The following is a 27,548-nucleotide window of genomic DNA, read 5'->3' on the forward strand; positions in this document are numbered from 1 at the left end:
TAAATAAATGCGATATTTGGTTTGTGATAGAATTTGTACAAGTGCAAAGGATACTTTCTCCTGGTGTCATTTTGGCAACTACCTTAATGCAAGATGTGAGTGTACTACTACTAAAAATTTTCCTGGTCCAAAATAAAGCAAGATGCAAGTTCAAAGTATTTGCAAGGAGACCCCCCCTCCCCATGGGTGGGACCGACTTTTTGAAGTCACCTATATGGCTGTGCACATTGGGATCCCAGGTATCACATCATGCCGCCATTCACCCTGGTGGGCCATTGTTTGCAAGTAATGTGGAGTGGAGTGGGGTGTGGTGGGGTGGGGTGGGGTGGGGGGGGCTGTAATTTCATATGATGCTCTACAGCTTTCAAAATAGTAGCAATACATAGACAAGCAATACAGCATTCCTCACAAGTAGATGGTTGTGAATTTGAGTCTCTTCAGGTGTTTTTAATTTTTTGTTGTTTTATTCATTATACAATGATTTCGACCATTATTTTTATTCATTTAATTAGTTTAAATCTAATTTCTTAATTTTTAATCCTTATGCACATCATTTGAACCATTGTATTAACTTTTTGATTCGTTCTCATTTTTTCCTTTCATTTGGAATTTTGTATACACGATTGTAATTATTGATATCAATATAATAGAGGGAAACATTCCACGTGGGAAAAATTATATATAAAAACAAAGATGAGGTGACTTACCGAACGAAAGCGCTGGCAGGTCGCTAGACACACAAACAAACACAAACATACACACAAAATTCAAGCTTTCGTAACAAACTGTTGCCTCATCAGGAAAGAGGGAAGGAGAGGGAAAGACGAAAGGAAGTGGGTTTTAAGTGAGAGGGTAAGGAGTCATTCCAATCCCGGGAGCGGAAAGACTTACCTTAGGGGGAAAAAAGGACAGGTATACACTCGCACACACACACATAAATATGTCTGCTTGTGTCTGTATGTGTGGATGGATATGTGTGTGTGTGCGAGTGTATACCTGTCCTTTTTTCCCCCTAAGGTAAGTCTTTCCGCTCCCGGGATTGGAATGACTCCTTACCCTCTCCCTTAAAACCCACTTCCTTTCGTCTTTCCCTCTCCTTCCCTCTTTCCTGATGAGGCAACAGTTTGTTGCGAAAGCTTGAATTTTGTGTTTGTTTGTGTGTCTATCGACCTGCCAGCGCTTTCGTTCGGTAAGTCACCTCATCTTTGTTTTTATATATAAACGATTGTAATTATTATTAGATATCAACTTCAATTTAATGTTTTCTCTTTCATTATATTATATTACATTTCCAGCCATGTTACTGCATTCATTATTTCTATTCTTCATTTTGCTTGGATTTTGTTTTACTTATAATCCCTTCTTTCATTTAAATCTTCACCTTATTTTATTCATAGTGCAACAAGAATTTGTATTTTAAATGTTTGTATGATGATCACCATCTAAAAAAATTGTCTTATAATGGATTTTTTTTACACCACTGCTCAATCAGTATAAATATTTTACTTTGTATTCCATTTTTAGACAGTAGATCAGCATTTCCAAATGTTTCAATATTATGATAGATATATGAAAATAATTAAATTCACACGCACGATTCCAAATGGAAGAAAAAATGACAGCAAGTCACAAAGTAAAATATGTGACAAAGGATTTGAAATTAAAATACAGTAAAACCAATACTTGCATAAAAATAAGGGTCGAAATCATTGTGATAAAGATTAAAAAATAAAAAATTCAAATCACCTGAGGTGGTTTGAACCCAAGACGACCTGCAAATGAGGGCTGTACCTTAACCATTATGCTACGTCATTAGCTCGTTCAAAGCTCCTATTTTGAAGGCTGTACAGGATCACATGAGATTACTTTCTTCCCCCCCCCCCCCCCCCCCCTACTCCCCTCTTTGATTATGAGGATCTACCAGGGTGAATGCCTGCGGGGTGTGTGGTATCTGGGACACTAACACACATCATGTGGTATCTGGGACACTAACACACATCACTGTACACATGGTTTCAAAAAGTCAACTCTACCCACAGCGACCCCTCCTATTCAGATATTATTAAAGCAATACATCTCTGGGCTATCACATCATTTTACCACCACTAACAACATATTCTTTTCTTTGACCAAAGTTCAGGGTAAATGTTGATAAAAGTGGAACATAAATATCTCTGGGGTACAACACCACCCCCTCTTTCTTGAAATCTACAACACTGTTGGGGACAGATTCAAACAATGTGATGTGGTATTATAGCCTATATAGTTTTGTTATTACATTTCAATAAGAAGACGAGGAAGAAGAAACTGCAGTAACATCAAGATTCTTAATTTTGATCACAGAATTATTATGCATTTAACTCTAGTATTTTTGTAATCTAATTACATCAACAAGTTCTTGTAACCCAGAACTTGTTCATTAAATGGCATAAATTTACTTTAATTTGTACATCAGAAAGTAATGATTTCAATTAAGTAATGAAGGTGTTCTGCCCAAATCATTGTAGTTGGTCTCATTGTTAAAGCATAATACATGTGCACCACAGTTAATGTAAATTCTATAGTTAAGGAACTTTCTCTGCACCAATTGCTCAGGTAATAACCATCAAATTAAATGTTATTCACTGCACTTTATTTTATTTGTGTGTTAATCTTCTCCAGGTTTCCATATGTTCCACTGGACTAAATGAATTCTATTGTATAAGGCTAGTGTTGTGTAGCAGCTGTCACGTTTTATAGCATGTTCAAAGGTTGTACAATGTCCAAACGTAGCAACAGTATCCGTCAGCAAAGAGCTATGTTGATCTCTCATCTCTGACAATACTGTGCACTGGTAGCATTAAAACAATAAGCAAAATAAACACTAATCAGCCAAAGAAAAGTTATTTTACTGATAACAGTACACACATTTCCCTTACACTCAACCACTTGCAACTCTGAATTTTTTTTAGAAACGAAAATATGCAGGAAAAATACTTTTCTTGTCGTAGAAGCATGAATCTTTGGCAAGTACACAACGTAAGGGATTTCTCCTGGATTTTTTCTGACCATTTAAGATATAATACCCAATGATAAGAAACTGAAAGTCAGTGCATATGTAAGTCTCTCTCTCTCTCTCTTTCTTTCTTTCTTTCTTTGAAATACACGAGGCATTTACAATTGTCTATTTTCCAGAAGACAATAAAATAATGCACAAGAGACTTAAACTTATGTAAAATAAAATTAGGCAGTAGTTTTGATAAAAAATAACACCTTCATTTCTTGTGCATAAAATGAACACACAAGAATAATGATTCATCGCAGATGCAAGATCTTTACGGTACCCAATGCTATTGTTAATAAACAAACATGTACGGGCTGTTAATACCTAAATATGACTTATTTTATTTCTTCAGATCTTCTGATAGTGGGTTTGTAAGATGTTTCACGATTCATTCACAAATGTGTTCTCAGAGATATGTTGACCCAGTTTAACCTCACAAATAACTCTCACAATTTCCTGTTTGACACATGCGGTGAGTTACCTGCAGGTGGGTTCTACTGTATGTGTTGCACATGCTTCTAAACTGTTAAACAATTCTTTTCAGTACACACTAAGCTGCTGATTGGAACTTTTATTCTTTGGTTTCGTTCTGGATTAATTCATAAGAATGCAGCAATTTTATATTGCTATATGAAGAAAGCAACAGCAGGTATATACATTGTCTGTTTACTTCACTGAAGCCTGTATAAAACTGAAATCTTGTGATCCTTGAGTTGCATATTCATGGAAGTCTGAAACTGTACGTTTTATTTTATGACCTTTTGCCACTCACCCAACACCTATCAGCAAATACCTGAAAATGGTTTTGCTAGAAAAATCCTTATTTTTCAGTTAAACCTCAACAGTTAGGACCATTTACCATAGGATGATGATCTTAAACAGATTGTGAAAACAGAGTGTTATTCAGTGGGGGAATAATATCTCAAACCAGTGTCCAGTCTACACTCTTACCCTCTTCATTTGAACACAAAAACCTTTCCATCAACAAATTAGCATCACAAAACTTTGATGTATGTAATTCAAGACTAAATCACTTGTTTGTAGTTTATTTAACAGCAAATACATATCAAAATATTTTCCCATATAATTAAATTTTTATGACCAAGAGCGATAAAGTGATGTAAAATATTGTTACTTCTCCAATCATTCATATGATCTCTAAAAAAGTTATAGCAGTAATCCATTGCTATCTTCTGATAGGAATCACTATATGGAATACAACACATAGTAAAAATTTGCCTCTGCAGTATTATGAGAGGGCATAAAATTGTTTCTCAATAAAAAGCAGAAGTGAATCATAAACCCTTACTTTTGTGGCGACAGGAGACCAATTTATGTATGTGCACATAGGGTAGACCATTTACCTGCAAGTTTTTTCTATGGCTGATTGCAATGCAACTATTTTGCTATTTGACACATTCAAGATCTTGAGAAAATTAAATAACATAAAAAAATTTTGATCTTGTTGCACAGTGTTTAGCAATGGGCACAATAAAAGTAAGTCGACAATAGCATAGCTGGTAACTTTCAGATTGTCATTGTAAAATGAAAAAGACAAATTAATAGCTATTGAGATGAGAAGAAAATCCTAACAACACACACCAATCAATGTTTTTTGGGATCAAAAATAAAATGGAGAATCAAAATAATGGTGTTATAAATTTGTATGAAGGTTAAGAAAAATTCCTGGAATAATAATGCCTTAGGATATTAGTACCTGGTAGAGAAGCAAGATGACTCCCCATTTATCAAGTTTTTATTATATGCATTTACATCCCACAGCAGATATAATCATCTCAACACGAAGATATGTAATGGACCCTACATCAACTGTTATGATCAGCATCTATTTACTTCATACTTTATTAACTTATTGGCTGTAGTTTCTCATCCCATGTGCCACAGCTGTTTTCTCCCTACCAGTTTGATAATGTTTTTTACCATCTTTGGAATATTATTCCTGCAGATTATGCTTACACTTTCAGCGTTCTTTCTATTTTTGTTTCTAATCTGCGACCGACAGTTTTTAGTTATCTCCATCACGCTATTCTCATATCACTTGTTAGTGCACAGGTTTTCACATATTAAGCACTCTCAATGAGTCATTTATTTTAGTTAATATCATGGCACTACTGCTCTGCTCATTTTCAGACTGCTACTGATACAGATTATACCTACGAATATAAGATTGATTTTCAAGCATGTCCCATTATTTCTCTCTTGTCATTCCATTTCTTCTGAGAGCACAAACCAAGAATCCAAGAATAGTTCAGTTTTTCAATTTTATTTAATTTGGGGGTTTCACTCTATTCGCAAACAGAGAAAAATCTTAGGGCAACATGTACAAGTTTTTTTTAACATGTTTGTTTTCTAACTTGCAGTACAGATAACATGAAGCAATAATATAACATGTCTTGAATATTTTCTTTATGTCTAAAAATTGACAGTGCTTTACAACTGGATTTGTCTGGCATTTTACCAGTAAAAATGTTTATGTTTGATTGACCCCCTTTTTTTTATCAGTTGCTGTGCAGTCAGTCTGATAAGTATACCATTCCTCTGCTGCTGTATTAGATAAATGTGAACCTGTTTCATGAGATACAGTTGCTCAGTTGGCCAATCAGTAATTTCCCAACACTACTCTCATTACCCCTGACTAACACCCTTCACTTGATTGGTTCACTTTGTTACTGAATTTTCCCCATTTTTGCTACTGCACATTCATGTATATAAAACACATCTTAAAACATAATTACAAAGGGATTATGAGAAAGCGACAACACAACTGTGTGTATGTTGCACTGGACAGCCCATCAAACTTATCTTTCTAATTACTTGAAACTAGGGCATAAATACTGATTTACCAAGAGAACTAGTTGGTTATTATGCACACAACAGTTCTAAAAATGCTGTAAACCAAGTGCGAACATCAGAGAAACTCCATTTCTATTGCCAAATGTACACAAAAATTTATATAAAAAAATAAAAAAGCAATAACAATACCTTCCAAATTGGCAAAGAACATTTTGCCATAAAGGCAAAACAACTAAAGACAAATAGCACATGCCCCGATACAGTATTATGATATCAGGCATTTAAATGACTGGCACTCGGTTACATGACAGGTGGCAATTAGGCACCAGTACATCACCTTTCACTCTTGCTAGGTGTAACATGTGAATGGTAACTATTTCCTTCGCGGCAGGATTGTTTCCCTATAGAATGTGACACCTATGAATGCTTTCTCTATCTCGCTTTTTCTTTCTTTTTAAAGTCAATAATTCAAGGTGCATGTAGATTTAATAATGCAACCCTAAAGTTGTTGGGAACTTCTTGCTTGAAACTGGTATAGTGTAAGTAAAATTAAAAATACATGGATATAGCTGTAACTACATGAAAACAGACATCCCAAGACACATGCAGTTAGTGCATGTAAGGCATACAAATTTGAAAAAACTGGCAGTAAAAATATCTTTTGTAATATTGTCTTATTAAGACTTCCTATATTCTGTTCACAATAACATCTGCTCGAAAAGCAAACTTAATTTTCCTCTCATTAGAATATCAGGAGGCAAATGTCCACAATTTTATAGGTGTTTGAACTACATTTCTGTTAAGCTGTATCTGGAGGTACTTTCACTGGATTTTCTGCTTTCAGTTATTTTGTTGCCTTATTTTTCGATAGTTCACCAAACTCCAACTAGCTCAGAGAGACAAATTTGATTATGATCATCTGAAAATTTGTCATAAAATTGCCAGTCAACTTTGCCTTGATCCTAACTGTTAGTAACAATATTTATTTGTTTGTACTGCTGAATTCAAGCTAAGGCTGTTCTTATGCATAGGATAATGCACCTTGAGTTAATGCAGAGCACAGACAGAACAAATTAGTGTTGGGTTACTTACAAAAATAATAATAATAATGAAAAAAATAAAGAAAGCATTATAATGAAGTTTGTAAGCATTGTATGAAGCTGCTCATTTCTCTCTCTTTTAATTTCCTGAATATAAAGACTCCAATGAAGGCAATTTCACAGATATAAAGAAAAATATATGAAGGATAAATAAATTTACATCAGGAATCTTTTATAAAACACACATCTCATGTACTTCATAACACAAAAAAGAAGGAAGGAGCACACACAGTATGCACAGACGTGCTATGACACAGTAACTCAAGAGCTCATGAGCCATTGCTAATTAAGATTTGGTCTTCAGACACATTAAGTACAACACAAACATCTCCAAAACATAGTTATTTCTTTTTTCTTCTTCTTCTTCTTTTTTTTTTTTTTTTTTTTTTTTTTTTTAATTCAGCACACAAGTTTATATTCTGTGAACTTGCAGATTCAGTATACTGATATTAACAGATAATACAAAATCACAAATTAAAAAAGAAAATAATAATAATTATAAGAAATATAGTTTGAAGGCTATTTCAGTTATATAAGTATGACAAATTTTGGGAAATGGGGAATATAGTGTAAAGATCTATATAAATTATGGAGTAACAGGATAACTTGCAATATTGCAGTAGCAACAATCAGTTATGTTGTGTGACGATATCAACTATTTATAATTTATGGCACTTAACAAAAACAAAATGTGTCTGTAAGTCTTTAACAATACAGTAACTACACGTTAATGCAATCATCATTAATTTGTAAAAAATTAATGTTTATTTTCTTCATTTCATTAGAAATTTGTCCTCTTTCACTTGGTAGTGGCATCACAAGATTACTGGTTGTCAGGGATACAAGCTAGTACCTCAAAATGAAATGATGTTTCAATATGGTAATCTATAACCCCTTCTTGACAAAGGGAAAGTCCTGGCCCCTCGTAAGTAGTTGTAGGTTGCTTGTTTGTTGTGTGGTAACGTTCGATTTCTAAGATAACCGCACACCTGTATACCACCTGGGCCAAGCCTTCCCTATACAGAAATTTCATAATTCATATCATAAACACTAGCACGGTCTGGAGTTGGCGTTGAACTTCGATGAGTGTCTTGAAGAACTGAAGATGAGGTCCCACTCACTGGGCCGCTAACAGTTACTAGCCTATGCTCGGAACGAGGAGTACCTGGGGAAGCTGAAGTCAGCTCTATTGAATCGGACATCTCTAACGCTCGCACAAATGACATGGGTCTCCTTGAGCCCGGACTGGGTCGTCGTCCATCACAAGAAGAAACTGCCGCTGTTGGGGTGGTAGGGGTTACCATTGTCTTTCGTTTAATCTGTGGAGATTGTGGAGGAGGGTACACAGGGACACCACCACGCACTGGGGGGTAATAGGAAGCTGGAGGACGCTGACTATACATTTGCTGCTGCTGCTGCTGCTGTTGCTGCTGCTGTTGCTGCTGCGTAGGACTTGTTGGGTTTGAGCGATAATACTCGTACCCAGCACTCCTTTGATGCTGAGAAGGCAACGGCTGATGATGATGTGATGATGCTCCAATTCCATTTCCATTGGACCCATAAGCACCAGGAGAAGTGTCCTTCCACGTATAAACTCCCCTTTGTGGAGAGCCAGCTAATTCTCGTATGTTATCTGCTGTGTTATTTGAGCGTGCATATGCGAGATCACCACCAGATCCACCTTGCCGAACAAGCTCACTTTCTGACAGGAATCGACGCTGCGGACTTCCATAACTTGACGTTGGCGGCGCAACTCTAGATGCTGGATGGGGCTGTACGCTGTGATGTGTATGGACAGCACTGATTTGTGAGGGCTGTTGCTGAAATTCATAGTATGTGGATGACGGCGTCCCCATTCCCCCAACTCCAATAAAATCTGGTCGTCGTGGCTGTGTGGGAGTGCCTGGGTTGGACCTATTAAAAACAAACATGTTTACAGAAATATTAGTACCTTCCCAAAAAACACGCTAAAATTCAACTGCTTTTAACTCTGTGATTAGCTTGTCATTAATAGCATACATGGAGCAGGATTTTTTTTTTTTTCTGCGTTTAATTTTCAATGAGGTCAGTAACAGCAAAACACTTTTACAGGATGTCCTTTGGCAAACATTCTGGTATACTTAAGAAAACAATACTTAGAACCATAATATATCACTCAAGCTTTCTAATGTATATACTTGCAAAACTAAAATAATTAAATATGTACTGTTATTGCTAAAAGCAGAACAACGACCATAGGAAGGTTGCAAGAAAGTGCTCAGAAAATAGAATAACAGTGGACCAAGACATCAAGGAAAGCAATTTATAACAGCACAACAAATGAAGTGAACAGCAAAACAAAATTACAAGCGATCTTGTGGGCATCTGCGAAACTGCTAAGGAAACAAACAGCTTAGTAGTTGCATTACGAGACATCGTATAGGGCCAAAATCTTCTCATAACCTAAACTAACTAACAATTTCAACAGATATACCAAAGAGGCTCAAACCAAAGCAGTTTGAAGCAAACTTGGTATTTTAGTCATCATTTTACCTTGAAGGGAACTAAGAATGAAACCGCAGAAGAAGGTTGAGGAGTTAACAAATGATGTCGTGAACAAAGACTCAGATCAGGCTGCTTGACGAAAACATCTCCTCAACTGGTTAACATCACCTAAAGAAACATAATGTGCATATGGGTGCACAGACAGCTCTGCACAATATGGAAAAGTTGGTGTATGTGTGTGTATGTTTGTGGAAAAGAAATAGTCATGTTAGAAAAAGACAGTACAAAAGAAGGAAATATAAGAAAAGTGTCTACATACAAAGACAAAAGAGAGTACTAAAATATTCACAGAGAATAATCACAGCCAACCTGCTATTCCTATGAACTAAAAAATCAGTGTAGCTCTGTATCTTCTTCCAAGACACACAAAAAGTGCACTGGCAAAGTAATCCAAGCTCCGTATGTCCTACAGCTGTTGCCAACAGTTTTCTGTTATCGATATTCTCTCTAACTCATGCAAAATATTTGACACGATATGCAATAAAACATTATGAAAAGCCTGCATATCTAAATGCAAGTTTGTGAAAGCTCAACTACTTTGACAAGTCATATTAAATTTTCTAATGGCAAAAGAAATCTAATTTACTTTGCTTCACATGCGGCAGATTACTTGTCAAATGAACACATTAAATTAAATTAATAAAAACTATAACTATAATCCAGGGAAAGATACTTGTTGCAATATTTATTGTGGCATCACTCAAATGGATGCGACAGTGCTTCAGTTATAAACTGTAAGCTCCAATGACTGGTGGAGCAGTATAACTGAAGCACATAATATACAACAAATGTTATAAAATCTACAAAAACAACAGTTTGACATCATGTGGCTTACAACGAGAAACTACTATTAACCAGCTATTTGGATGTTTGGTTTATGTACTATAAAAATATGGCAGAAGTCAAATCTTCTGGTCTAGAAACATACAATGAGTAATTTTACATAAGAGCCAACTGATTCAGTCTTTCACATACAATGTTCGCTCTCGTTGTGGCTATAGTTCCCAGGAATTACATAGGGTCTTGCACACAATTCACTGCCTAATGTTTCATTATCTTCTGTGCAAGACATCACAAGAGAATATGTGGAAAAGTACTTAAATTCCCTGACATCTAAAAATTTTAAGGAAAAACATGATCCAAAATTTTACTGTTGGAAATGGTGAATATGGCTCGTAGAACCATTTACTTCTTGTCCAGTACACCGGACATTGTGGCATAAGATTTGCAATTCCAGTGATGGTACTAGTTGAACTTTTATTTTTAATTTTGATTACCACAACTGGTTTTGGCCACCAAGACCATTTTCCAGTGGGAGAATACATACAGTTAAGTCAGTCTGTACACTCACATAATGACAGACACATAACCACCAGCTGAAACCAGTCATGGAAATAAAAAGTAAAAATACAAGTGCAATTGGTGCTGTCATTTGATCCCACAAAACATTAACACTCAGCTCAATGAATACACAATTTGTAACGTAAGCAACAAGATGACGTATCTGCTGTCGAACTATGTGCTGGGGTCACAAAACTATCAAATACAATTCTCCAAAACCTGAGGTTTTTTTTTTTCTTTACTTTTTCACATATAGCCATCATTACACTAGGATATACAAGCCATAGAAACTTGCAGGATGATTTAAATTATACAAGATGTAAACCTTGGTGTTAAAGTACATCTTACTTGCATATTCATCATATGGACTCCAGGGCCCACACTGTTTCAGTACAAGATATTGATATGTGAATTGTTTAAAAAAAAAACAGTACATTACAAGGTACACAAGTTACGCAGTACTATGAGTACATTGTTTTATTGTCTTGTAAGTCGAATATTGCCACTAACAGGTACCGTCGAAGTTTTGTTGCATTGGTAAAAGCATAAGCAACACTCTAGAACTTGCTGTCTCTTACAATACAAAGAGACTGAAATTGAGTTCTGAAATAGCCAGCATTATCAATGCACACATTACAAGGTGTTACCACTGTTTGTCAAAGAACGTCAAACAACCTATTTCACACATATAATTCTTCATACGATCTCAATGGAAGAAACTGATGCAATTTACGTAGCATTCTTTCTCACTGACAGAAAATAATATATGATGTGGCCACTACAGCCAGAGAGAGAGAGAGAGAGAGAGAGAGAGAGAGAGATCGTCATGTTGAGCTTTTGTGAGTGTATGTGTGTTTTCTAATATAGAAGAAGGCCTTCTCGTCAACAGCTAAATTGTACAGCAGTCTTTTCACTGTGCTCGTCTGTGACTCAAAGTCTCCTCCTCCTCCTATTCACAATACAGTGGTACCTCGCTTAACAAGCACCTCCCACACCATGCAATTTGCATAATAAGAAAAAAAAAAATCGTAAAAAAATGACTCACTTAATGAGCAATGTTCCATATAATGAGTGACGATAATTTATTGTGAGGTCACCAGCTGTTCACATGTGGAGGGGGAAAACAATCAACAATATGAACCTCATTCATTCTTGGCAGCAGCATACGAACAATGTCTTTAGTACGTACTGCATCTCAGTTTAGCCCTCTTTCTGCTACCATCTTAACGCAGCTTGTCATCACACATTTTTCTAAACTTGTATTCACACAGTGTTTTCCTGTGTGCAAATTTTATAACCTTCACAAAAATGTCCCTGAAGATATAGCTGCAAGAAGACGACCATAAAAGAAACACAATGACCTTAGAAATGAAGCTTAAAATCATTGAAAAACGCCAACATTGTGTGAGCACTGCTGATTTAGTACACACATACAATCGGACTACATCAGCTATTTGTGCTGTCCTCGAACAAGGACAAGATTTAAGAGACAGATGTTTGAAACTGAGTGACAAGAGTATCTAATCAACAGTTTTTCATTATCCTACGGATAATCGTATTATCCTGTGGATAAATGAAAAGCAACTACAAGGCGACACTTAATGAGAACATCATTTGTGAAAAGGCGAGAATTATTTTTGCTGACCTCGTTAAGAAGACACCAGGATCATCAGTGGCCAAAGAAGTGTTTAAGACAAGCTGTGGGTGGTTCGAGAAGATTAAGAAAAGAACAGGCATCCACAGATAACAGCAAAGCAGCAATCTTGTGATGCAATATAAGAAATGCTGAAGGCATGGATATCTGTTGCATCGTACATTGAAAATCATCACAGCAATAAAGAGTGGCATGTGCACTAAAAATTTATTTGATGATAATGCTGTCACATTTTTGCCAAGTGTTGAAGTGTTGGCAGAACAAATAACTTCCTTGTAAAAAAGAATTAGCTATGTATTGTGATTAGTAAAGTACATAATATTGTATGTGTAATTTTCTTTGAATATATGGCATGGAACACATTATCATATTTTACATTAATTTGTATGTGATAAACTGTTTCGCTTAAGAATGTTTCGCACTATGAGCGAGATTCTGCGATGAATTATGCTCGCTATGCGAGGTTCCACTAAATTGTTGTTATTCCATCCTGGACTTTCCATTGTTTGATTTTGACAGATTAAAATAACACAGATATGTGAAGTAGAATTTTGTTAATGCAGTCTACTAATGCATGAGGTAGAAAGTATAATCACATTAATCCACCACTCATAACAGCAGACGAAATACTGATACTGAATTATTGTTGACACTGGCTGGATCGGTGCATATTGGCTGTTACAGCTCTGCCATGCCTGACTGCATCTATCCACTCAGCAACCATTCTGCATGGTACAGCAGCATTTCCTACAGCTTCCACAGGCTCCTCAAGGCATTGCCATGCATTCCTTCCACGGTACACTCCAATCTTTATGTAATAATGCAGTTCTAGTTTGGTAACATCCACCTTGAACGACCGCTCAACTCATATTGTGATCTCTGTTCGCACTTTATACTCCTGGAAAGCACTGCCATCTTGCATCACATCACATTACTACGTATTCTTGAGGAGACTCCTGACATCATGGAGTGCGCGGAGTTTGTAATGCACTATTGTGGACTGTTGCAATTGACAGTCAAAAATGTTTGCAATGACAAACTTTTTTTTTCTTCTTTTTTCTCATGCTATATGTTTATGGTCGTGTTTGTGTTCTTCCATCTTCCTACATTTAATGCTTATACATATGAATTAACCTTCCATTTGCATGTTGCAGAATTTTTTTAATTCATTAGCATTTTCAAGACAAAAAAAAGGTGCTACGACTTTTGCAGTAACTCTCATGGTTCATAAGAACTTCATTTCTGCACCTAGCAGTTTGTTGTTGAGCTGTCTGCTTGTTGTGCAGGATTATAGGTCATGTTTTATTGTGGGAATAAAATCTGACAGGAGGAGTGTCTGTTTTGATCTTAGAACAACTTGTTTGTTTCAGAGAAGATTCTGAACTTGTATATGACTAGAAAGCACGCCATCAACAGGGCATTCTGAGGTAGCTAGTTGTTCATATAAAGCACTGAAGGCAGCAGAAAATGTTTCATATAAAGAAATTGGTTTTATTTAGAAATTCATGCTCAGAGTATAATAAAACTAACACAGTCTTCAACCTACATTATTCTCTTGTGTGCTCGGCTCTCTGTGATAACACTGAGTGTAATTTCTGCATACCAGGGCAAACCTGTTTAAGTCATGACACTGACTTTGGTGAGATAGAGAAAAAAATGAGTGCACAAGTCACATTTATGCATTTCAAAGCCACTCCACATCAAAGCGAAAAAGACAGATTTGAAGCACCATTACACCATGAACCCAAAAACAATGAAGGGTGTATATAATGATGATGCTGAGCTATCATTGTTGTTTCCAGAAGGTAGAGACATTGCTCCACTGAAACCAAGATACCTACAGTCCATGACATCTTTCAATTCATTAGTTTTCCCTTTCATTTTACAACAATTTAAAAATACAAAACAGTGCACATTGCGCAGGGTATATTTAAGAAACTCAATACTCAATGTATTTGTTTCAATTTTATTTGTCAAACTTTTTAATGATTTACACAATTGTATTTGTCATGGATTCTCAGACATTTAAAAAAAAAATGGTTTCATATTTGCCATTAACTGTACATTACAATATCCACTGTTGCAATTTTGGCCTTATGGTCATTTTCAAATGGTTACAGATGCTGGAACGCCAGCAGTAGACAACATTAATAAAAAGCATAAAAATGTCATGAGCCTCTATGTCTTGTGTCTTTTGCCACTTACACCATGTGTGATGGATAGGATAAAAACCCATGAAACTAAATTCGTGCTTATTCCACATGTCAGTAATGAACACTGTACTCACATTACCCATGAATTCAGTTTCATTAGCTTTTATCCTATTCACCATATAACAATGATGTATGTGACAGATTGACATGAGCCATAGACACTGATGTCATTTTTATGCTTTTGAGAAATGATGACTACTACTGCATTTCAGACTGAAAATGACCAAAAGGTCAAAACTGTGATTGTGAATATTGTTATAAATGTAGTCAATGATGAATACAAAGTCATTTCAAATAGTTTTCATGATTGTACTTTAAAATTATCCATTTGTAACAATGACTTACTTTCTAGTTTGTTAAAAAAAGTAGTACAAGCAGGAGTAGAAGTAGCTAGTATTTTTTAATTTATCGTAATTTCCAGTTGCTACATTAGATTCTACCATCTGATGTGCCTATGTTGTCAACTATTTCATGCACCTTTAATTACTGGGTTTCCAATATCATACTGACAAATATCTTGATATTTTAATCTGTTGTTGCTTGTTTGGGCTGACTTTCAACTGAATCCATTCAAAAGCAATACACACTATGTAAATACTTTAAAAAAGATATATAAATAAAACTATTCCACAGCTGGAATCCTATGTAGTACGTGCACTGGATCAGGAAGTGCTTCATCACTTACTTCAGCCACAACAAATGGCTCTGAGCACTATGGGACTCAACTGCTGTGGTTATCAGTCCCCTAGAACTTAGAACTAGTTAAACCTAACTAACCTAAGGACATCACACACATCCATGCCTGAGGCAGGATTCGAACCTGCGACCGTAGCAGCCGCACGGTTCCAGACTGCGCGCCTAGAACCACGAGACCACCGCGGCCGGCAGGCCACAACATTACAGTGGCTACTATAGTACTAATGCAGGGAGTATGTTTACTCATTAAGGTTGTTAGTAACCAATTTTAAGAAATGGGCTGTTTGATTTCGAAATATGCTCAGACATGATTTAAACATTCGAAGAAAAATGAGGCTGATCATCATCAGTCACTTGATTTCTTGTATACGAGGGCAGTTCAATAAGTAATGCAACACATTTTTTTTCTCGGCCAATTTTGGTTTAAAAAACCGGAAATTTCTTGTGGAATATTTTCAAACATTCCCGCTTCGTCTCGTATAGTTTCATTGACTTCCGACAGGTGGCAGCGCTGTACGGAGCTGTTAAAATGGCATCTGTAACGGATGTGCGTTGCAAACAACGAGCAGTGATCGAGTTTCTTGTGGCGGAAAACCAGGGCATCTCAGATATTCATAGGCACTTGCAGAATGTCTACGGTGATCTGGCAGTGGACAAAAGCACGGTGAGTCGTTGGGCAAAGCGTGTGTCATCATCGCCGCAAGGTCAAGCAAGACTGTCTGATCTCCCGCGTGCGGGCCGGCCGTGCACAGCTGTGACTCCTGCAATGGCGGAGCGTGCGAACACACTCGTTCGAGATGATCGACGGATCACCATCAAACAACTCAGTGCTCAACTTGACATCTCTGTTGGTAGTGCTGTCACAATTGTTCACCAGTTGGGATATTCAAAGGTTTGTTCCCGCTGGGTACCTCGTTGTCTAACCGAACAACATAAAGAGCAAAGGAGAACCATCTGTGCGGAATTGCTTGCTCGTCATGTGGCTGAGGGTGACAATTTCTTGTCAAAGATTGTTACAGGCGATGAAACATGGGTTCATCACTTTGAACCTGAAACAAAACAGCAATCAATGGAGTGGCGCCACACCCACTCCCCTACCAAGAAAAAGTTTAAAGCCATACCCTCAGCCAGTAAAGTCATGGTTACAGTCTTCTGGGACGCTGAAGGGGTTATTCTGTTCGATGTCCTTCCCCATGGTCAAACGATCAACTCTGAAGTGTATTGTGCTACTCTTCAGAAATTGAAGAAACGACTTCAGCGTGTTCGTAGGCACAAAAATCTGAACGAACTTCTCCTTCTTCATGACAACGCAAGACCTCACACAAGTCTTCGCACCCGAGAGGAGCTCACAAAACTTCAGTGGACTGTTCTTCCTCATGCACCCTACAGCCCCGATCTCGCACCGTCTGATTTCCATATGTTTGGCGCAATGAAGGACGCAATCCGTGGGAGGCACTACGCGGATGATGAAGAAGTTATTGATGCAGTACGACGTTGGCTCCGACATCGACCAGTGGAATGGTACCGTGCAGGCATACAGGCCCTCATTTCAAGGTGGCGTAAGGCCATAGCATTGAACGGAGATTACGTTGAAAAATAGTGTTGTGTAGCTAAAAGATTGGGGAATAACCTGGTGTATTTCAATGCTGAATAAAACAACCCCTGTTTCAGAAAAAAAAGTGTTGCATTACTTATTGAACTGCCCTCGTAAATTGTCATTTTCAACCAAGAATTTGCGTTTATTCTGTCTACTCAGCAAAGAGTGACTAACAACAAACATTGTTCCAAGTGTTCCTGCTCCAGGGTCCTAACTTCACCCATCCTACACCCATATCCTCTTCCCCACAGACTCCCCTTCCACCATTCTGTCTACCACCTGCAAATTCATTCCATGTCATCATTGTACACTGTGCCAACTCACCAGTGCAGGTGCAGGAGCATGCGCAGCTGCCCATGCCGCATCCCTATCCAGTGCACCTGTTGGCTCTCCCTCTCAGCTACCAGTCACCCTTCCACAATGCTCCCTCTTGCTCCTCACCACCTTCCCCCCCCCCCCCCCCCCCCCCCTCCCTGCTGGTGTGTGTGTGTGTGTGTGTGTGTGTGTGTGTGTGTGTGTGTAATTTTTTAATAGCTGGTACTATCACAAGACTCAATATTCTTCTTCATGCACTTGGAGTGAAGAAAGGAGAGTAAAAACCCAATCTCTATCTAAAATTACATTTGTACTCAGCAAGTCCTGGTACAGTGAGTGGTGGGGTGTAGATAGTTTAGTTTATCCTGTGTATTACCCCTACTCATTTTCCATTCCATTAGAAGACAGAACACAGGAGGAATGATTGTCAGTACTCTTATGTGTGTATTAATGTGTCTCTTGGTTTTCTCATTATGACCATTATGCAAATGTATGTTGGAGGAAGCAAGAGGTTTCCTGACTGGTATTAAAAATGGGCTCTTATAATTTTGAGAGTACAAGTCTCTGTGATACACAACAGCTTTCTTGTATTGTGTCCCAGTGTAATTTCTGAGTATAACTGGATTTTTCATGCCAACTCAACAAACCTATAATGAATTGCACAATTCTTCTTTGGATGTTTTCTCCCTCTTGCATTAATCTAACTTGCCAAGGGTTCCACATTAATGAACAGATAACATGAGATTTTTGCAAGTGGTCACTAAATTTGACTATCTCCCTTCTGCAAGCAACATTTCTGTGATCATTCACAATAGGTCACATATACTCCTAGATACTTAACAGTTCTGACTCGTTCCTGTAACTGTTCATGTTGAAACAATATTTGGTCTTTCCATGTATTACATAAGTTTATATCACGAATCTGCCACCATTCTTTACACAATAAGGCTTCCTGAAATCTGTTCCAGTTTTTTAACAAAGTGAACTCTACGTAAATAACTGTCATCTATGAACAGCTTCAGACAGGTATAATGTAGTTTACATGTATTATGAACAGTAACAGACCTAATATATGTATCTGAGGTATAATTGATGCTAATTTTGCTTTGATTTTATGGAGGTTTTCTGATTAAGGGTGTCATACAGAGTTCTGTTGGCCATGTGGTCTTCCACCTAACTGCATACCTGTTTCAAGTTACAATAAGAAATATTTTGTTTGCCAGCACAACAGTATGGACTCATGCAAAGATTGACAACAAGAACACGTCATAAGAAAGTGTTCTACTATCTGCGTACTTATGGACCTCACAAACAAAAAACAAGTAGGTTGCACACAATCTGTGACCATGTTGATTCCTATAGATGAGTTGTTTGGTCTTCAAAAAAGTTGCCATATGACAAGAAAAAATAATTGCACCTCACCCGCTCAACAGTAAATTACACAGGCTCAGTACTAAAGTACCAAACTATGGATCCAAAGATCTCATCAGTCCTTCTCAGGATTCTTAGCAGTCACTTATCAATTCTTTCATCTCTGCCAATGTTTGAGAAAGATGCCACACTGCACCACAGCTCAAAATCCACATTAATTGTAGGTCCCCCATATACAGGGTGGCGCAGATGGATCGGGTGGTTTTAAAATACTTGTCAAACTGTCAATTGTAAAGGTATTGGATTGAAATAAAGTGCAAAACGTGTAGTTACAATGGAAGTTTATTAACAAAAAAATAGTAATGTTAGTTTTTAAAAATTACATCCATCAAATGCCCTCCTTCTCGAGCGACGCATTCTTGGAGTCGGTCCTTAACGTTCCGCATTGCCCGCTCAAGCACATCACCAGGAATTGATGTAATTTCGGTGTGAATTGCTGCCTTCAACTCCTGAATGGTCCGGGGTTTGTTCATGTAGACCCTTGCTTTTAAATAGCCCCATAAGAAAAAGTCACATACCGTGAGGTCCGGCGAGCGAGGGGGCCAATGGACATCTCCATTACGGGAAATCAAACGGCCAGGGAACAGAGCGCGTACAGCTTGCATTGATATCATAGCGGTATGTGCAGTTGCCCCGTCTTGTTGGAACCACATATTGCCCATGTCGTAATTGTTCTCTTCAAGTTGTGGGAGAAGAAAATCTTCAATCATGTTCACATAACGCTGCGAATTAACAGTAACCGCCTGCTCCCTTTCATTTTCAAAAAAGTAAGGACCAATTATCCCTACCTTAGAAACCCCACACCAAACCGTCACTTTGTCACTATGGAGAGGCCGTTGGTGTAGATCTCTTGGGTTAGTGTCGGCCCAGTAACGGCAATTTTGCTTGTTTACGTATCCGTTAATGTGAAAGTGAGCCTCGTCAGACATCATGATAATCAGGTTTACATCTTCCAATAACTCCAACATCTGTTGGCTAAACTGAAGCCTTTGAAGATGGTCTGTTGGGAGAATCTTCTGTACCAACAGGATTTTATAGGGGTGGAATTTCAGTTCTTCGTTAAGAATCCTTTGAAGGCTCCGACGTGACATTCCAAGAGCTTGAGCACGACGTCTCGTTGATCGACGTGGGCTCGCAGTGACATCGCGTCTCACACGCTCCACGTTCTCAGGCTTTGTTATTGTTGGCGGTCTAGGCGTCCATTTTGGCGCACATGAACCAGTAGTGCGGAAATTATGCACCCAACTCAATATCGTATCTCGCTTAGGAACACTACCGCGAGGTGGGATGTTGAAACGCCGGCGAAAGGCACGCGTCACAGCAACAATTGACTCGTTATTGCGTATGAACTCTTCCACTGCGAAAACACGATGCTCAACGGACCACGTAGCCATCGCGACTGACTGCCAGCCTGCAACTGAAACTTCCCGTCCCCCCCCACCACAGGACGAAGTCGCCGAACACCTGGCTCCCCCCCTCCAGATGTACAGTCCACTTCAAAACCACCCGATCCATCTGCGCCACCCTGTACTTCAAATGTCCGAGGAAGGCAATAGTATATTATCCCTAACAACATCAAGCCCAGTAAAGTACTGGTGACATTCAAACGAATCTTCAAGTCAATGACAGATTTTTTTTAATACAAAATAGCCATCACTTGTTTCAGAGATACATATTATTGTGCATTTGTGTAAAAGAATGCAACTCATTGGTATCTAGCTTGGGAAGCTACTTTAAAGTACATATCTGATTTGAAGCATGTACATTTCTGTGCAAAATTTTCCAGCTGTAGCTTTTTGACAACCAAGAACTGCATCTTTCAATTCTCCAATTTCGTGTTCAATGACTTGGTGGAAATAGTGATGATCTCTGGTTTCATCACATTTAAAAATTCTACTCATGATGATATTCATTACAATCAATTGTTCACTGCACAATAAGATGTGTTAAAGTCAGTATGTCTTTCAGGGAGTGTGGTACCCCCCCCCCCCCTTCCAAAGATACCACTTTTCCAATTTGACAGAGTCTTGCAGACTGACATGAACTAAAGCTCTGCAGATGGGTGGTGGAAGTTCCTTAGTTTGTTCCATAGATTATTTGACTCATTATTTAATCAAAATGATGTGGAACGAATCAGTTTACAGGATATGTATACATGATTAGTGTTAACATTAACGAACACACTATCTTTAAGTCCTACACACACACACACACACACACACACACACACACACACACACACACACAACTAAAAAAAAAAAAAAAAACAGACCTTTTTACTGGCTAATAGTTTATAAATAGAAATTAGTCAATGGAGTAGAAGGAATTGTCCAGGAGAAATGATTTTAAGTAAGGTTTGAAACCTGCTTTGCTAACTGTCAGACATTTAATAGTATTGGACAAATGATCAAAAATTTTTGTTGCCACATATAGAACTTCTTTCTGAGCCACCGACATGTTTAATAATGGGTAATAAAGTTCATTTTAGTTTTCTTTCCACATTGTGATGTATTATTTATGGTGAATTTCAATAGTGAATATATGTATTGTGATGGCACAGTTAAAATGCCGACAAGGTCTGTTCAGAAAATTCAGGAACTTCGTCCTTGAAATTTTTCTGCACTTACCTTTTACTTATTGTGCATGGTTGTAACGTAGCAAGTTATTACGAGATAACATTCAATGCAGTAAGGCACGCAGCCATATAGCAAGGTGGCTTCAGGATGACTACATTTTTTCTTCACTCTGACTCAAAGCGCAGCTGGCGTTACCAGCTGTGAGAACTGTCTCAAGTAACATTCAGTCAGTACGCAAATGCATATCCCTACAAATCTAAATAAACCATAGTGATTATCATCCGATTCTGTTCAAACTTGATACCCAATCTTTTATTGTTAAGGAAGGGATCCTGTAAAAATTTCAGATTTTTATCTATTATAGTTATGAAAATTGAAAAAATTACTTAAATGAACTAAAACTGACACTTATGTTTCAAAACTCAGTTAGGAACAATAACCAAATGTCTTATTATCATCTGAAGTCACAACAAAGCTCACAGCATATAAAATCACTTAATTAGAATTTTCTTTTCAAAACTTTAATTACTCTACATTACATAGTATAAAAAATCATTCAAAATTATTATTTGCTTATTATTTTGTTGTGTGAATACATGGAAATGAATGAGAGACAGTATGTGGAGCATACATTAAAACTGAATATCACTTTACATAAAACCTTATAAAATTGAACCATGGGAAAATTGTGTTGTAACCACGATGCTGATGACGTATGTCAGGGTGTGCTTGCTTTTGTAAGAGAGCAGCCAGAATGAAAGTCTGAAGCAGAATAAGTTTATCTATTAATTTAAAGATTCTTTTGCATTTCATTTTATTTTTTTAAACAGTAAATCAGGAATTGAAATTGTAATGACGTAAATGACTATCTGGTTAGTGGTTGGCTAAGGCAAGTTTTGCCGCAAGAATGATCTGGAAGGATCATTCTGATTGGTCATTCAGACCAATAGCCAATCAGAATTAAGTGGTTCCCGCGTGCGGATAGTTAGATAGGCAGAGAGGATAGGAGCATTAATAGAGTTGCTCGTTAACCTGCTTTAGGGTAACACCTTGCTAGATGTCTCTGTGAAAATAGTATGTAAAATGAAGAGCTAGTGAGATCATTTCAGATAAAACGTGTCACGGCTAAAGCAGTTCAACAAGTTCTGAACATTTTGAAGAAAATGCGATGTTTCGGAACTAATTAGTTGAAGTTTTAGAAGGGTGTGATCTTTTGGTCATAGAGAGAATTCTGCACGGCTTGTTCCGTGTTCTTTATGGAATACTTTGGTAAGCACTTCGGACATAGAAGACCACTGAAATGACTGAATGTTCAACTCACTAATAGTGGTGGGTCAGTGACTGTTAGATCGCAAAATTAACCGGGTCGAACTTACAGAAATTCTGGCTGCTTTTTCATGTGAAAATATGTTGTATAGGCTGTGAACTTCGAATGAATGAGCCTTTGGCTTATTAAATACAGACTTGATAGCAATTTCATTTGTTTTATTAAGAATAAAAAGCTGTTTCGATAAAATTTTCAAATGCTTACTGAAATTAAACTGCATCCCCCGAACACCCAAAATTTTTGAATATGAACTTACAGGAACTGATTTGCAACTTGAGTTACGCGGCCTCTGTGTGGTAGGTATTAGGTAGCAGTTTCATCAATGCTGCTTCGCACATGCCTAGCATGTATCTACAACTGCAGAGTGAAGGGATGTCGGAAAGAAGAAATATAGGAGTGGGTGAACTGTTCAATGAAAATGACAGAGAGAGTAAGGGGATGAAAGACCGAAAAACGAACCTGCCCTGCCACATGGTCTCCCTCAAAATACTCTCCTCCACAACTGATACAATGCTCCCAATGCCGTTTCCACTTCCAGAAGCAGTCTTGGTACGCCTTTTGCTGTATCACCCAAAGTGCCGTCTGTGAATTTTCTTTTATCTTGTCTATCATTGCAAATCCTCAGCCTTTCAACGCTTCAACATTACAACCATAGACCCACATCTCACCACCAGTTATGATTCTCTTAAGGAATATCTTTTCCTCATCTATACGATCCAAAATCCAATCTTCACAGATTGTTAGGCAGAGATCTTTTGGTCTTGACTCATGAGCTGTGGGACCAACTTGGTGGCAACATGATGTAGTCCAAGATTCTGTGTCACAATTTCATGACACGATCCAACTGAAATGTCACATTCTTCTAGAATCTCTCGGACAGTCATCATCGATTGGCAAGCACATCACCATAGACTTCCTGCATCATTTGCTGTCTCTATAAAGGTTTCCTTGAGTTTCACACAAAATCTAATGCAGATACATTGTTCCTCTGACTCTAGCCATCTCAAAATTCACAAACTGTGTGACACAATGTTCTACTCAATACAGTACTGAAAAATAACTAACAGACATACAATACTGAAACTTCAGGCAATTAATTACACATTAAACACAGGAATGTGCACGGATGCCAACTGCATTTTGTTCCAACACACCATTGGTGCAAATTACAGGAGTTTTTGAATTTTTTGAGCAGACTTCATAGCTCCTTGAAGATGCGCCTATATGATGCCCATGAGTGAACATCGCATATTCTTCTCACTACTTACTTTTGTGCAGTCAATACTTTCTAAGTAATGAGTTACCTCAGAAAACTATTTCACAAGACATTATTGAGTGGAAATATGGAATTTATGCCAAGAAGTTAATATGTTTGTTTCCAAAATTAGCAGTTATATGAAGAGCAAAAGTAGCTGAACTTAATTTATGAGAAGCTCAGTAACATGCTTCTTTCAGTTCAAGTTTTCATCAATATGTATACCCACAAATTTGGAGCATTCTACCCTATTTACTGACTACTGCTCATGTGTTACAGCAGTTGTTGGTATGACTATCTGTAGTACAGAACTGAACACAGTGTGTTTTTCAAAATTCAGGGAGAGTACATTTTCTAAGAACCACTTTATAATTCTTCGGAAAATAACATTTACAATCCCTTGTATTGCGTTCTCACTAATGGGATTTATTATAACACTAGTGTTGTCTGAAAAAAGTACTAATTCTGCTTCTGAATATTAAGTGGAAGGTCACGCACATACATAAGGAATAGGAGTGGACCCAAACTGAACCCTGTGTACTCCCCTTGTGCTTTCTCTCCATTCACTGAAATTTTCTACTTTTCCAAAATTGTTGAAATTATTCAACAACCTTTTGCATTCTGCTTATTACGTGTGATTCAAACCACTTGTGCGTAAAGTCATTAATTCCATAAAACTTTAGTTTTTCTAAGAGAGTAACATGATCTGCACAATCAAATGCCTTGGAAAGATCACAAAAAATATCAACTGGCGATATTTTATTATTTAAGGCTTGTATTACTTGATGGGTGGATGTGTAAACAGCCTTTTCATTCCTTGTCATCCTTCTTACAAAGAGGTTTAATAATTGCATATTTTAACCTGTCTGGGAAAATTCTCTTTGCCAGTGATGCATTAAATATACTATCAAGAACAGTACTTATTAAGTTGGAACAAATATCCAGAATTCTGTTCAAATTCCATCAACGCCGCATGAGCTTTTTTTTTTTTAATATTCTTGTTAATTTCAGTAATGGGTTGGTGCTACTTCTATTTGCTTTATGTTTTTTGGAATGGCATTTTTTAATATATCTGTTGCTTCTTCTACTGAACTATTTAATCCCATTTAGGCTGCTACATGTAGAAAGCGATTGTTGTAAGTACTCTCAATTTGTGAATTATCAGTCACATCACTGTCATTTAGTTTAATTGTTATGGTACCTTGTACACTGACTGGCTGTCCTTTGTCTCATTAGACAATATCACATATATATCTTGACATTTTAATGGCTCTCCTTAAAAATATTACAGTATTTTTTGTAGTAAGCAAATAATATCAGATTCTGACTTACTCTAGCCTTTATATAAATTTCCCTCTTCCTCTTACATGAGGCTCCCTAGTTATCCACAATCTACTTTTTTAAGCAGAAGACCTCCTGGATATCTTTTTAGAAAAGTAACTTTAAAATACTGGTACAAATTTACCATGGAATAAATTGAATTTGCCATTAGCATCTCTTTCTATGTATACCTCATCTCATACCACCTCTCACAACTTACTCTTGAAACATTGCATCCTGTTTTCATTAATAAGCTTGACTGCTTGAATGAACCTGCCTCAAGGGCATAAGGTGCCTTATCGTTTATATCCATTACCTGTGCATCATGATCAGATAGTGCATTAACATTGGACCCAAATGGGTACACATTGTTTGTCTATAAAAATGTTATCAATCAGTGACCTATCATCTTGCTGTGTGTGAGTTGGACAACTGACTACTGAAATTAGACTGTAATGTGCAAGTAATGATTCTATTTCATTTTTCCTGTCTGTGTATTTTAGAAATCTACATCACAACAATGATGCTAGTCTATAATCACTGATATTTAACTTGCCCATCCCTGGGTTATGGGGTACTCACAGAGGCACAAAACATCTATCACTTCAGAATTTTCCACATCTTCTAGGCATATACCTATCTTGTTTCTCAGTCTAATGTTTTGATGAAAAAAAAAATAATTTTATTTTTCTGAAAACTTTTACATATATTAAGGTCCTGTTCTGCTCTAATTTCATTAATACAATCTGCCTGTAACCTGACTCTAACCTAAAAAATGTGCCCCTTTGGCTCTAGTAATTACAGGGATTTTGTTTTATCTGGTGGTATCACCTATCACCAATATCTCAGAAAAAACAAATTACTAATTTACAAGAATGCTTGCAAGCGATACAAATCAAATGCGTGACTGTCGATTTTGTTCCCAGCGATGACACACAATCTGTGGCAAAGTATCTCGCTTTGAGCAACAGCATTGGCACATAAGTGGTAAGGAATATTTATTTTCAGTAGTCTCATAGAATCACCAAAGCAGCTACAGTTCCCAGTAGTGTTATAGTTCAATTCTTTTATCTTGGCGGCTCGCGCATGCCCGCCCAGACGCGGGAGATTGCTGCGTTGCCAGTTGCACACGACGCACGCGCCAATAGAAGCAGCGCCATAGTATAGCACAGTTCGCAAGCTTACGTTTAGGGGGGAGCGCGCAGTTCATGAAGTAAAGCCACCACGGCCGCATTAACCCTTTCGCTGCTACAAAGACGTGCTCCCTGCATTCCGCGCTGTGCGCGATTTTGTCACTGCACTGCTCGCCTGTGCAGACACATCGTGTTCCGACTGCTTTGACACTCTTATCATTCAATTCCACAAAAATTATTTGGCCCAAAAATTAGATTTTTACACATCTTTTTGACTGATACCTTTCCCCCATAAATGACTTAATTTTGTTTCGATGTTCAACGCAGTTATTATGCAGCATTAAATATAGTAAACCATTGCACGAAATTTTGAAGAGTTTGCAGAGGTAAAATTCCATAGAGTATACTTTCCGTACGGTCGATTTTAGTTGCCACAATGTTGAGAATGAAATGTGGACAAGGCAGCATTAAATATAGTAAACCATTGCACGAAATTTTGAAGAGTTTGCAGAGGTAAAAGTCCATAGAGTATACTTTCCGTATGGTCGATTTTAGTTGCCACAATGTTGAGAATGAAATGTGGACAAGATACCAAAATTTCATATAAAATTTCCTGTATAACAATATTTCATTTAAGTACCACAAAGGTGTCGTATGTAATATTGAGAAATATTCCGTTTTTCGCGACTGTAACAAAAGTTTTATTTACACTGAGCACGTTTGGCTTTATTTTAAAGCACTTCAATCAATCAATCAAAAGGAAGTAGACAAAATACATTAAACAAAACTGTGGACTTACAAAAACATTAGGACTTGAATATACTGTGTATCAGTGAAGTGCTCCGAGCTATGTCAAATACAACTTTTGCGTGTGGCACACACAAGCAGCATTTATTTGCTAAAACACTGATCAGCTGACACAAACGATGAATATTGTGTTACCGCAGCACAAAACTACGATAGGTGACTTGGCAATTGAGGAGACAAAATACTGTCCACTGAAGATGCTTCAAAAGAGAAAAACGCGTCTGGTCTAAATAAGACGCTTATTACAGTTGCAGAGGAGGAATATATTTCAGTACCATTGGTAAAACTGCGACTGTGGAACAAAAACAGGAAAGAGAACATGAGTACCATTGTGTATGTGCCATACCTTTCATTGACTGAAGTGCTTTAAAATAAAGCCAAA

At 37.4% G+C, this 27,548-nt stretch overlaps 1 protein-coding gene across 3 annotated transcripts in view; it reads right to left on the reverse strand.

Annotated features, from left to right (window-relative positions):
* Positions 1–7,127: 7,127 nt before the first annotated feature.
* Positions 7,128–27,548, reverse strand: part of LOC124615620 (palmitoyltransferase ZDHHC8) — a 252,669-nt gene continuing 232,248 nt past the window's right edge. For all 3 annotated transcript variants that reach the window (XM_047143637.1, XM_047143629.1, XM_047143645.1), the window contains one exon: positions 7,128–8,871. In XM_047143637.1, the coding sequence (XP_046999593.1) occupies positions 7,974–8,871 (898 nt within the window). In that variant the 3' untranslated portion in view covers positions 7,128–7,973. The remainder of the gene's footprint in view (positions 8,872–27,548) is intronic.

Source organism: Schistocerca americana, chromosome 1 (genome assembly GCF_021461395.2).
Source record: "Schistocerca americana isolate TAMUIC-IGC-003095 chromosome 1, iqSchAmer2.1, whole genome shotgun sequence".
NCBI lineage: Eukaryota > Metazoa > Arthropoda > Insecta > Orthoptera > Acrididae > Schistocerca > Schistocerca americana.